At 33.9% G+C, this 14,657-nt stretch overlaps 1 protein-coding gene across 4 annotated transcripts in view; it reads right to left on the bottom strand.

Moving 5' to 3' along the window:
• Window positions 1–14,657, bottom strand: part of LOC110286667 (protocadherin-11 X-linked) — a 549,700-nt gene that overhangs the window by 267,428 nt on the left and 267,615 nt on the right. For all 4 annotated transcript variants that reach the window (XR_003835691.1, XM_029473156.1, XM_029473157.1 and 1 more), the window contains one exon: window positions 11,013–11,093. Coding sequence is in view for 3 of the 4 variants with exons in the window: in XM_029473156.1 (XP_029329016.1) it covers window positions 11,013–11,093 (81 nt within the window). In the remaining variant the exon portion in view is untranslated. The remainder of the gene's footprint in view (window positions 1–11,012; window positions 11,094–14,657) is intronic.

The raw sequence follows: 14,657 nt of genomic DNA, 5'->3' as shown, positions 1-14,657 counted from the left end.
GTTAGGCATAGCTACAAGACTTATGTACAGGCTGATGAGTCATAATCCAAAATTCTATGTAAACAAATGATTCATATAATATAGATATGGTATCTTTGATGTGTTCTTATATGTGAAAACTGCAAAATCTATGTTTTATTCATTTGAATTACGATTATACTGAATGATATATAAAGTCTATTTATTTTTGAAAGTCTAATTACCATGAGATATGAATATCACAGTTACAAATTCTTTTCAAAGTTGATTGCCAATGTGCTGTGGTTCAAGATCTACAGAGAAATGACTCCCATCTGTCATACCCTGCATGTGACTGCTGGGAAAGCTCATATGCCGTTTATCTGTGAGTATGGAACCCATCTGCTATATGACTAAAATTTACTAACAGACTATAGAAATCACAGAACCTGTAGTCATACTTAGAATACTTGTTGATGGAGGGGTATACACAATGAATATAGTGAACTGTGTAAAAATAGACCTCAGAATTCAAATTATTATACAAGGATTTCCTTATATAACATTTGAAAATTTTCAAATGTTAGGCAGGTAATTAACTTTTCCTAGTCCTCATTTATATTCTATAGTTTAAATACACAATAATAACTTATAAATATTTAGAGTGATATAAGTTGTTAATGAATAAGATTTAATTTTAATATTATGAAAGGATACTAATTGCCAACAAATTATATGACTCTACTTGGACACTGGGGATGTGAAATGTTCTAAATGTCTAAAAGGAAAATCTTCTACTGACAGATAATGTGGGTAACATTAAAGCACTGATATTTCATATACATAAGCTTCCCTTCATGTAAAGGATAGCTCACTAACTTGTTTGGCATTAAAGGGCTTTTAGAAAATAGCTTTGGAAGACTAAACAATTCTCAAAAGTTACAATGTTGAAATTATTAAAATTTTTTATCTCAAACCATTCTATGACAATAATTCACATTGATTTTCATAAAGAACATATACACAAAAATATTCCCTGAAATTTTAGATAAGAAGATAGGTACTGGAAACATTGAAACAACAACAACAAAACAGGATCATAATATGTACACAGATCAAAAGATCCACAATAAATGTATATATTAAAACCTTACAAAAAATCATGGCTGAATTCTGAAAATCTATGCCACAAATGCAAGGGAAACCACATTTGAAAAAGAAATGTTATTAAAGCTCAAAGCACACATTTAACCTCATAGAATAATACTGGGAGATTTTAACACCCCACTCTCATCAATGGAGAGATCATGGAAAGAGAAACTAAACAGAGACACAGTGAAACAAACAGAAGTTATGAACCAAATGAAATATACGAATATGTACAGAACATTTCAGTCTAAGACAAAAGAACATACCTTCTCAACATCTCAGGGTACTTTCTCCAAATCTGACCATATAATCTGACACAAAACAAGCCTCAACAGATAAAAGAACATTGAATTAATCCCATGTATTCTGTTGGACCATGACAAACTAAGGTTGATGACAACAACAACAACAACAAAACCCAGAAAGCCCACATTCACATGGAAACTGAACAACTCCCTACTCAATGATAACTTGGTCAGGGAAGAAATAAAAAAAAATTAAAGACCTGTTAGAATTTAACAAAAATGAAGGCACAACGTACCCCAAACTTATGGGATACAATAAAAGCAGTGTTAAGATGAAGATTGATAGCACCTAGTGCCTGCATAAAGAAACTGGAGAGATCATGCACTAGCAGCAGAACATTATATCTGAAAGCTCTAAAACAAAAAGAAGCAAATACACCTAAGCAGAATAGACTGCAGCATATAATCAAACTCAAGGCTGAAATCAACCAAGTAGGAACAAAAAGAACTGTACAAAGAATCAACAAAACTAAGAGCTTGTTCTTTTAGAAAATCAATGAGGTAGATAAACTAGTTAGCCAAACTAACTAGAGGGCATAGGCATAGTATCCAAACTAACAAAATCAGAAATGAAAAGGGAAATATTACAAAAGAAACTGGCAGAAGTGTAAAAGAAGTTATTAATGTGTACATCTTAGAAATATCAAGCAATCTCAAAAATACCAATTCAATGTCTTCAAGATTCTTTTGATGAGAGTGAAAATAATACCATAAACAATTCCTGCCAAGTAGGCTTATATTGCCTATGGGTAGTGGGAACATTTAGCCATCCATAGTCTAAAAAAGTCCTCTTCCTTTCATGAATCATATCAGAATCCCACACCAAATAAGAAAATAGCATAATTTTTGAGTATGCAAAATCTACTTGTGGTGTTACACTTGTAAACATGGGCATAGAACCTTCACAGGACCAAGGGCCTCTCATCCCACTGATAAACAACCAGGACATCCTCTGCTACATATGCAGCTAGAGCCACAAGTCCCCACATTTGTTTTCTTTGATTGGTGGTTTAGTTCCAGGGAGCTCTGGGGGTACTAGTTAGTTCATATTGATGTCCTCCTATGGGGCTGCCAACCCCTTCAGCTCCTTGGGTACTTTCTCTAGCTCCTTCATTGGGAACCCTGTACTCTAACCAATGTCTGACTGTGAGCATCCACTTCTGTATTTATCAGGCACTGACAGAGCCTCTCAGGAGACAGCTATATCAGGCTCCTGTCAACAAGCACTTGTTGGCATCTGCAATAGTGTGTGGGTTTAGTGCTTGTTTATGGGATGGATCCCCAGGTAGTGCAGTCTCTGGATGGTCATTCCTTCATTCTCTTCTCTGAACTTTGTCTTTGTAACTCCTTCCATGGGTATTTTGTTTCCCCCTTCTAAGAAGGATCGAAGTATCCAAACTTTGGTATTCCTTTCTCTTGAGTTTCATGTGTTTTATGAATTGTATCTTGGGTATTCTGAGCTTCTTTGCTAATATCCATGATATGCAGTGAGTGTATATCATGTGTGTTCTTTTGTGATTGTGTTACCTCACTTAGGATGATTTCCTCCAGATTCATCCATTTGTCTAAGAATTTCATAAATTCATTTTTAATAGCTTTGAGACAATGCCAGGGCCTAGTAAACACAGAAGTGGATGCTCACAGTCAGCTATTGGATGGATCACAGGGTTTCCAATGGAGGAGCTAGAGAAAGTACCCAAGGAGCTAAAGGGATCTGCAACCCTATAGGTGGAACAACATTCTGAACTAACCAGTACCCTGGAGCTCTTGATTATAGCTGCATATGTATCAAAAGATGGCCTAGTCGGCCATCACTGGAAAGAGAGGCCCATTGGACACATAATCTTTATATGCCCCAGTACAGGGGAACGCCAGGGCCAAAAAATGGGAATGGGTGGGTAGGGAAGTGGGGGGGAGGGTATGGGGGACATTTGGGAGAGCATTGGATATGTAATTGAGGAAAATACGTAATAAAAAAAAGAAAAAAAATAGCTGTGTAGTACTCCATTATGTAAATGTACCACATTTTCTGTATCCATTCCTCTGTTGAGAGAGATCTGGGTTCTTTCCAGCTTCTGACTATAATAAATAAGGCTGCTATGAACATAGTGGAGCATGAGTCTTTACTACAATCTTGAGCATCTTCTGGGTATATGCCCAGGAGTGGTATTGCTGGATCTTTTGGTAGTACTATGTCCAATTTTCTAGGGAAACTCCAAACTGATTTCCAGAGTGGTTATACCAGCTTGTAATCCCACCAGCAATGGAGGAGTGCTCCTCTTTCTCCACATCTCTGCTAGCATCTGCTGTCACCTGAGTTTTTTTGGTTTTGTTTTTGTTTTGTTTGTTTGTTTTTTGTTTTTTTATCTTAGTCATTCTCACTAGTGTGAGGTGGATTCTCAGGACTGTTTTGAGTTGCATTTCCCTAATGACTAAGGACATTGAGCATTTCTTTAGGTGCTTCCCAGCCATTCAGTATTCCTCAGTTGAGAATTCTTTGTTTAGCTCTGTACCCCATTTTTTAATAGGGTTATTTGATTTTCTTGAGTTCATTATATAATTTGATATTAGCCCCCTCTCAGATTTAGGATTGGCAAAGATCTTTTCCCATTCTGTTCGTTGCCATTTTCTCTTAATGACAGTGTTATTTGCCTTACAGAAACTTTGCAATTTTATGAGGTCCCATTTATCGATTTTTGATCTTACAACACAAGCCTTTGGTGTTCTCTTCAGGAATTTTTCCCCTGCACCCCTATCTTCAAGGCTCTTTCCCCTTTCTCTTCTACAAGTTTCAGTGTCTCTGGTCTTATGTGGAGTTACTTGATCCACTTAGACCTGAGATTTTTACAAGAAGATAAGAATGGATCAATTCACATTCTTGAACAGTTGTGCCAGCACCATTTGTTGAAAATGCTCTCTTTTTTTCCCACTGGATGGTTTTAGCTCCCTTGTCAAAGATCAAGTGACCATAGGTGTGTTGGTTCATTTCCGTGTCTTCAGTTCTATTCCATTTATCTACCTGTCTGTCATTGTAGCATTACCATGCAGTTTTTATTACAATTGCTCTGTAGTATAGCTTGAGGTCAGGGATGGTGATTCCACCAGAAGTTCTTTTATTGTTTTTGCTATCCTAGGTTTTTTGTTATTCCAGATGAGTTTGCAAATTGCCATTTTTAACTCTGTGAAGAATTGAGTTGGAATGTTGAGGGGGACTGCACTGAATCTGTAGATTGCTTTCGGCGAGATAGCCATTTTTACTATATTAATCCTGCCAATCCATGAACATGGGAGATCTTTCCATCTTCTGAGATTTTCTTTGATTTCATTCTTCAGAAATTTGAAGTTTTTATCATACAGATCTTTCACTTGCTTAGTTATATTTAAAGAGCTGATTTTGAATGTTACATAAATATATGAAAACATAACAAGGAGTGTAGAAATTACATTTACTTCAGTTTTTAACAAAATATTATTTTGTTTTAAAATACTAGAGCATTAAGCCTTATAATTGCTATAGACAATATACTAAAATTTAGAAGGAGGTTGAATATGAAAAGAGAAATTTTTAGGTGACTATGCATGTTAAATTATAAAATTAAGAATCCAGACAAACTGGCACAGGATTCAGCATACACAACTCAAATCACTGACCAGATTTATAGTAGCTATTTATTTTTTCTAAGTAATATACAGATGCTAATATGTTGGCTACAGCTAATACTTATACCTCTGCTATTTAAATATTTTCTGAAGATTGACAAAATTGAAAAACAACAAGTAAATTGATCTTTGATTTCATGGTTTATATGCTACCATAATTAGCTGAATAGTTTTATTTACAATAAAGATGGAACTGAGCTGGAAGCTTCATTTCCTGTGCAATAGATCTCATCATTGCCAAGAGCCATCTAGGAGAGTATAAAAACTATCATGTGATCTTTCTGAAATGGTTCTACCATAGACTGTCAATCTGAGATGAATTTGCTTCTCTAGGGAAGGCTGAGGATGTTATAGCTGAGGAAAGATTTCTGATATTAATATGGTTTTTCTGCTATTATTAAATATATAGCAATCCCTGGGTATTGACATATTGTTTTGAGCAGATTTCTGCAGGCATAAGATGTACTATCTTGTAGTGATGCCATACAGACAAATAGACAATGATTCTATCGAACTACTGATTCGATACAAATAATTTTAGGAAAAATTTTTAGAGATGACGAAGTTGCTAGAGAGTTGTACACTCCTCATAATGGTAAGAAATACAATGAGCTTTCATAATTACAGTAAAAAGAAACATAGACTTGTGACAATGTTGTGTTCAAGGAGAAAAAAAATTAGTCAAAGAATAAAGTCACATGTATGCACTTTAATAAGACAAGGCCATGTAAAAAATAACTGCTGTTTTGAAATTATAATGAGTATAATATAATGAAACACTGCCTTGGAATTAATATTAGCATCTTTTTGTAACTCCCATTCTATGTAACATTTTATTTCTGAGGTAATTTTCTAATAACGTTTTGCCTAAGAAGGTATAAAAGACCAGAGAGAAGAAATAAAGTTGTTGGTTGAATGGTTTTGTTGGGGAGTTGTTCCCCATCCATCTGTCCATCCACCCATGCATCCATTTATCTATCCATTCATCCACACATATATCCATCCATCCAAATATGTATGTCTGTTTGTTTATATGTTTCTGTATAGGTATATGTGTATGTATGTAAGCATGCATGAACACTTGTGGAGTTGATTGTGACAGTCAGACCCAGCCAGAGTGTGAATGTATGGATGTTTGAGTGTGTATTTGTCTGTGCATGTTTGGCTATATAAAGCATCTTTTCTTTTGTCTCTGGTACACAGAGAGTTAACCAGCTTAACCAGAGAGGTTTCTGGCTGACTCCACAGAGCAGGAACAATACATCCTATCACTTAATTCCCTGATGCTAAAGAGTGTGCATTAATTGCCAGATATTAGTGTTTATTAAAGCAACAAGTAAAAGAGTTAAGAAAGAGTTAAATTTTAGCACTTAATGAAGCACAGAACATGAAGAAAGAGTTATGTTTTCCTAGTGTTTATTTAAGCATAAATAGTTAAATAAAGCATAGAGAGTTATAACGTTTAATAAAGCACACAGTTAAAGAGAAAAGAAGCCAGCAGTTTTCAACCATAGAATAAGCAAGAAAGTTTTCAGAATGGTTTAGAAGTTATCAACAAGTATTCAGAACAGTGAGAGAGCTAGAAAGCCAGAGAGACCATCAGTCTTTAAAACTACATGTGGAAACTAACTTTTTTTTTTTTTTAAAGCAACTTCAACACTATGTCCCACTTCAACCCCATTCCATGCCAGGCAGTCTCCCAGCACATATCTTTCTGTGCAAGCTTCCAATGGAGAAAAGCCATTTAAAAATCTACCTAGCTGTACAGTTTGTGAATCACAAAAATTACCAGCCTCACAAAATAACTCTGATGATATAATAGTAACAATATATATTGTACCTAAATGAAAATCTCTCTAATTGGACTTAAAACCCATTTACCAGAAGGGAAATCATGACTGATACAGTAAACCTAGGAGACCCATCCAACTACCACTGGGTGGAGAGATCAGAGACCCTAGAAGATAATCTACTACCACTTTGCTAAACTGATATACTGCTATCCAACTGCCTTTTACATAATTATCTTTATACTCAGATGTGTACCACATTAAAAAGGCATATTTAAGCAGCAGTAGGGGGTTGGTAAAGAGATACACAACTTCTCAAAATGAAGATAATAAATTACTCTGGAAGCTTTGTCCCAACTGGTACATATACAATACAACCCTGATGTCTAAGTTTCAGGTATTATATAAAAGAGGCAGTAATATTTTTAGAACCAGAGAAGTCTGTTGCTAGCTGTAAGTCTTCTCCACATGAAAGTTAAGTTACAAACATGAAATTTCAAAACTATGGTTGATTAAGGAAAATCTGCATAATAACCAGCAGTTGACATCTTAAAGTATAAGAAGAAAATTTCAGAAGGCCAAAAATCAAGAATGAAGGGTACAAGCAAACAATGAGGACTAAAAAAGGGAGAATTAGTTTTCTCCTACAACTATCTCCCTTATAGATTAACAATTCCCAGTGTTCAGTCCTAAACACTTATACATACAGCATTAAATAGACACAGAAGGGTATTGCATATATGTTTGCATATATGTATACATATAAATTATATTAATAAAAATAATTAAATAATAAGAGGGCATGCATTAAATAGGGAGTGAGAAATTAAGAGGAGGAAGGAGTCAAAATGTGAAATGATGTAAGTACTATAATTATATTTGAAATTCTTAAAAATATGAGTTCTTCAACTGTTATTAGTGAAGTTTTATTTGTAGCAGATACTGATTATAACAAGGCAAGGCACAGACAATAAGACACATAGAATGCTCAGTCCTAATGATAACATTATAACCACAGATATACCATCCTAGGCTTAGGGATCATTGTGAAAGGAGAAGTAGTGATTTTTTGTTTTTGTTTTTGATTTTTGTTTTCCGTTTTTCGAGACAGGGTTTCTCTGTGGAGTCCTAGCTGTTCTGAAACTCACTCTGTAGACCAGGCTGGCCTTGAACTCAGAAATCTGCCTGCCTCTGCCTCCTAAGTGCTAGGATTGTAGGTACCACTGCCCAGTTGAAGCAGAGAGAATTTAAGATCCAAAAGTGCAAGATGACTACAAGGAAACAACATCTGTTGTGACATTATACAAAAGATCTGTGTAATCTTGCCAGACCCAATACCAAAATGGATAGGGAGATGGACATGAAATCCCATCTGCTGGGTGAAGGAGAATCAGTTTTCTCTAGTGTTATGGCCCCTAGTAAGTAAAGCATTCTCCAGTGAATGGGGAGCAAAAACACAAAATTGATTGAGTTAGGAAGGGGAGAAGATTGAGACAGGGTTGGTGATTATGATCAACATCTATGTTTGAACTTAGCAAAGAAATAATGTTTCTCAAAACAAATTAAAAACAAAACAAAGCTCAAATTTCCACTGTTGTTCTCTCTCCATAATAATATTATAGTTAAGGTACAACTTACCACTCTATGTTATATCCCACTTATCATTATAAAGTTATTCCTGGAACTATAAGTTGAACTATAAGAATAAAAGACTCAAGTACCATAATAATGGAGAATATCAGACAATTAAAGAAACATAAGCAAAAACCAGACATAATGTCAAATTACTCACTTTCTTTTGTTGACGTTGTCTGTTTGTTGAAAAAAATCAATAAATTAAATTACTCACTGTTTATTAGAATACAGTGATTTATAATTTCTTGTCTCCATAAAATGCTTCTTAGTGACTTCTCTTATTTGGAAAGGGCAAATATCTAATTCTAATTTTTAACTGTAAAAACATGATAATGTGTTCTATTGTAAGATTAAAACTTTGGACATTAGAACACACATTTAAGAGTTCTCACTTACATCAGTGCCAGAATGTCATGCTGGTGTGATTTTCAAGCAAATTTAAACATATAAATGATAAATATGGTGGACCTTTTTTTAATGTTTCTATTATGAAGATTGGTGGTTACATATTTAAGTAATCAGTAAACTTATAGTAAAATTTTATAATTTCTGCTAGACACTAATATAGAGGGTATATTATGGTCATAATGTACAGCAATTTTACTATATCTGAATCAGAAGAACTGTAAAATTTGATAGTTAGGAACTGAAATGTGGTAAACCAAATGTAGAACCAAATAATTTTAATTTTGTGGAAATTTGAACAGTTGCTTGTTTTAAAATATATATATTAAAAATTAATCATTTCTTTCCATAGTACACAAATTAATTCTGAAACCCTTCCCAAAATGTACATTTTAATTATATTAAATATCATAGGTTGTTATTATCAAGCAACATGTACATTTCCAAAGTTTATAAAATAAACAAATACAAGTTTTATTTAATGTTTTAAATTCCCATTTTGTGTCTACATTTTTAGAATTTATTTCTACTGCAACAATTTTTTTAAATGGCTGAAATAACTAAGTAAATAACTAAATAGAAGACAATGGATGATTAATTTAGTGTCTTGATTAGATTCTGGACTCTTACCTTATTATTTTGTGTGTACTATTTTGAATTGACTCCAGGATATGATCTATGATACTCAAATGATCTGCCTATAATTTTTTCTCCACAAAGGACCATTAAATTATTAACAGTAAGTCAATCAGGCAGATAAAAAATTCATAAAAATATTTATACCGTGTTCTCTGTAGCCTACATTTTGAATGTACCCTCAGGGGAAAAAATATATTTCCTTGTCATATTTAATTTGTCCTGAGTAAAATGAGAAAGTCCACTTTGAAAATAATCCAAACAAGATTTTTTAAAAATTCTACCCTAAATGGCTTTGATGCTATGTATTTGCTTAAACTACCTTAATGTTTAATCATATTTTAAAATAGAAAAAACTCATTTTTGTATCTATGACCTTAGAAATAAAACATATATAGTTATAAATCTAATGGCCATTTAATAAACACTTCTACAAATTTATTGTAATTGATTCAGCAAATGAAGATCATTATCATCACATTTCACTGAAAAGAAATAATGCATGAAATTACCTGAAGAAAATTGATGAAGTACATTTTGAGAGACACTATTTCCTTGTATTATTACAAAATCATTGAAGATGCTGAGGCTCAACCAAACTATCCCTCTTCTATAAAGGTTGTCAAACAGCCAGGCATTGTGGCACACACCTTTAATCCCAGCAATTGGGAGACAGAGGCAGGCGATTTTCTGAGTTCAAGGCCAGCCTGCTTTACAGAGTGAGTTGCAGGACAGCCAGGGCTACAAAGAGAAACCCTGATGTGAAAACAAAACAAAAACAAAAACAAACAAACAAAAATGGTTGTCAAACAGTATATTGAATGAAAGAAAAGATTGAGGCAGACTTAGAATCATGGCATCCATTACAGTTGCCTATTCCTTACTTGCTAGACTCTGGAATTTTTTTCAAAGAAATGCAATAATCTGAGTATTTTTCCTTGATATTGTATTGACTAGAAAAGTCTATGAATTAGAAAAGTAGACTTGCATGTCTCTACTACTTTATAGCTGATACATCATCTGTTCTTCTGAGCAGTGTTGCTTTAGGAACTTTAAGCTATATAACAACACCTCTTCTCTTATAGCTGCAGTTATTTTAGCTATTGTCGCATTTCTTTGTTGACCCCAGAGATCAGAGGAACATTTTTCACTGTTTGATTTTTGGTTTTGTTAGCAATTCAGTTTTTCTAAAATTCACTCCAAGATTTTTGTCCATTCTGACATTACATAAACAAGCACATTTCTTTCTTTTTTATGAACATACCTTAAACTTGAACCATTTTATCATTTTTTTTTATTTTCTATACATTGCATGTTATACATTGGCAATTTTATATCCCATTCAATCCTGTCTGTTAATTGGCATATTGTTAATTTCTTTTAATAGACCCAAGCATTGTAGCTTTGGAGGGGATGTTTTAAATTTACTACAAAACAAAAGAAAGGAAATATTAAAAGTGTGGTTCTTTCTTACCTGTGGATGTGGATGAGTCCAGATTTCCACAGTGGTTGCCTCTTTCATGGGTGTGTGAGATCGTACCACCTCCTTCATTGTCTTTGTAAAAGAACAAAAGGGATATTTTAAGGGACTTGTTCATCATAAGTCACATACACATATATGCACACAGTATATTCACACAGATATTTTACACAAAGAGATGAGAAAATTGCCTTTCTTGAGAAACAGTATTTACCCAACAAATGAATATTTTATGGGTTAAAACACCCTGACTCTGTCAGGTCCTAAAAACAAAGTGTGTAGCAGAAAATATTTTTCTTTCTCATATAACTTATATTTAAATATAATAAACTTATTCATTATATGTGAACAAATGTGTGAAGAAAAACTTAATACTATATAAGTCAAAATTTAAGATGAAGAGAATTTCAATCTAATATTTTAATAATTCAGTGACTTCAAGAGTTATGTTTACTGACTGCACCATTGTCTAAAGTAAAATCTGCCCTGTGTGTAGTATTGTCCTGTATATATTCCATGTGTCATATAAAGGCATGCAGTGTTTACAATAAATGCCAAAGTGATTTATTAACTAATGAACATACACTAATCTACTATGCTTGAACAATGATCAACATCTGGAAAAGATGGAAGTTTTGTATTCCATTTAATTTTTTGTTCTCATAGAGTAGATTCTCTTTCCTTAAAACATGAAAAACACAGGATGTATGTTTTAATTTTATATTATTTTAAGTGATACAGTAAAATGTTGGGGAAAGAAATTATCTCATTAATGAAAAGATTAATTTAAAAGAAGTAAAAATAATATAAAGAGATGTCTGATGAATTTATTCATATAAAATTAGTGTAACTGAAAAGCTTTGTCACACACATTATGTCATGTTTTAATTATTTTGTGATGCTATAAAGTGCATTATAAATTATAATTATCTTTGTTATAAGGGTTAGGTTTTCATATGCTACATCATCACCTTACTGTTACAGATTAATCAATTTATTTGTGTTTGAGGTGTGTGTGTGTGTGTGTGTGTTGTGACCAGAACACATTCATCATATTAAAACATGAAAAGAAGAAAAAGCAGATGAGTTGGGTCATAATTACTTTATTATTAGTTAAAGGTCAACTCCTGTATTATGAAGTGATACTATTACTGTCATATAAAACTGACAGTGTTAGTATTGGTAGAGAAAATAAACATCACTATGTTTCAACTCACAGAAACACAGCAACTATGGGAATCAAAATTCAAAACGAAACACATTATAGCGGATTTTTCTCATGAAAAAAACACTAAGTAAGTAAGATGATGATGGGATAATCTTCTTGTGTACTGTTTAAAGGCTGTTTGTATTATTCAAATGATGTTTTCTTTATCAGCAGAAAGCTGAGTACTGTTGGACTTTGAGATTGTTGTTCTAACTGCTCAGCACTTCTATCATATTTTGTAAACATATTTTACTCTCATTTTGGTTGGTTTAATAAAGATCTAACAGTCTATAGTTGAGGCAACACAGGAAAGATATCCTAGCAGAGGTAGAAAATGTGGGATTGAATTGAGAGGTGGTAAATCACCGTTCAGATACAGATAAAGTCAGATGTACCAGACATAGTGAGAAGTAACAGGCCACTTGGGAAATATGGACTAGTATAGATGGGTTAATTAAGTTATATGAACTAGTTGGGAATAATCATAAGATACATTGCCAAGTATTCCATAAATAGAAATAAGTCTCAGTGTCATTATTCGGGCGCTGTCATGGACAGTGCAATAATAAAATGAGGCTATGAGCAAATACATTTTAGAAAACTTAATCTTTAATTTAGAAAACATATATTTATTAATGATCTTGAATTAAATCCTGATTGCAAAAACTGTTAAATTATATTCAGAAAACATAAATTTGGTATTAGCTTTATAGTGCATAGAGTTACATAAAAAGTTACTGATATTAAGTCATCAAATATAAATAGGAAAATTATAAAATAAGAAAGAACCTGGAATATCATTCTTTATCTCTCCATCACTTAACAGATGTAACCAACATTAAACATTTATTCATTATATAAAAATCAGTATGAAATTTGAAGTGATTTAATATTTGCCTGTATGAATTTCTCCCGTGGACAAAAAGAATCTAGCATACTTTTAAAGATGTTGAAATTATTAACTGTTTTGGCCAATAATGAGAAAATATATATGGGGCAGGTAATAGTTCATTTAATCAAAAATATTGTGAAAATATTTAGTATTCAAAGTGTAGTTAGTTATTGTTTTAATCACTCCCTAGTTTGTTGAACTTAATCCCCATGAGCTTTTACATTTTTGTCAAAATTGCAGATTGCATAGCCTGGTTCACAATACTAACAAACATTTGGATACTTTAACAATAACAATGATTTATGTTGGTATTTTGAAGTTGATGCTGAAATTGAAATTTTGCTAGATGAGAAGGAAAACTCTCATTATTATTACCAAACAACGACTCACACTGCAAAATAATTTTTGCTATAGTCTTGACATTACTTAATAAATCAAACTACAAGTACAAGTAAAACTGTTTGTATGTGAAACTTTAACTGCAGGAAAGGCATTTTGAGAAGTAAAATACTTCATATCAAACTTCTTGTCAAATTCATTTATAGACTCCAGTACTGTCAAAAATTTAAAGCCGGATCTGCAGGAGACATCTTGGTTCCTGGACTCCACCGAGACTAGTCATCTGCCCAGGTGAGAGTGTGAACTACAGAAGCTAACAGCTTCTGGGCCAGGCAGGAGCCACAGAGCTTCTGAGGCAGCTCCTTTTTGGGCTCCAAACATCCAGGCACCTTCCCTGCCAGAGGATAGGTGTCTGCCTGGCCTGGGAGGGCTTTGCCAGAGCATCTGCAGGAGACATCTTGGTTCCCAGACTCCACCAAGACTAGTCTGCACAGGTGAGAGTGTGGACTACAGAAGCTAACAGCTTCTGGGACAGGTCCTGTTTCGGGCCTTCATCTTCTGCCAGGAGACAAGTCTGAAAGTCAGATATCTGTGCACCTTCCCTGAAAGAGGAGAGCCTGCCTGCAGAGAATGCTCTGACCACTGAAATTCAGGAGAGAGCTAGTTTCCCAGGTCTGTGGGTAGAGAATAACAGAATCACAAGAGGAACAAGCTCTAACCAGAGACAACTATAGCAACTGACTCCAGAGTTTACCAAAGGGCGAAAGGCAGACATAAGAATTTAAGTAAGAGAAACCAAGGCCACTCACCATTATCAGAACCGAGCACTCCCACCTCGCCCAGTCCAGGGCACCCCAACACACCTGAAAACCTAGACCCGGATTTAAAGGCATATCTCCTGATGATGGTAGAAGACATCAAGAAGGTCTTTAAAAACTCACTTAAAGAAATACAGGAGAACACTAATAAAGAGTTGCAAGTCCTTATAGAAAAACAGTAAAACACATCCAAACAGGTGATGGAAATGAACAAAACCATACTAGAACTAAAAAGGGAAGTGACACAATAAAGAAAACCTAAAGTGAGGCAATGCTGGAGATAGAAACCCTAGGAAAGAAATCTGGAACCATAGATGTGAACATCAGCAACAGAATACAAGAGATGGAAGAGAGAATCTCAGGTGCAGAAGATTCCATAGAGA

This window comes from Mus caroli, chromosome X, assembly GCF_900094665.2.
Source record: "Mus caroli chromosome X, CAROLI_EIJ_v1.1, whole genome shotgun sequence".
Classification (NCBI taxonomy): Eukaryota; Metazoa; Chordata; class Mammalia; order Rodentia; family Muridae; genus Mus; species Mus caroli.
This window is presented reverse-complemented; position numbering and strand designations above follow the sequence as displayed.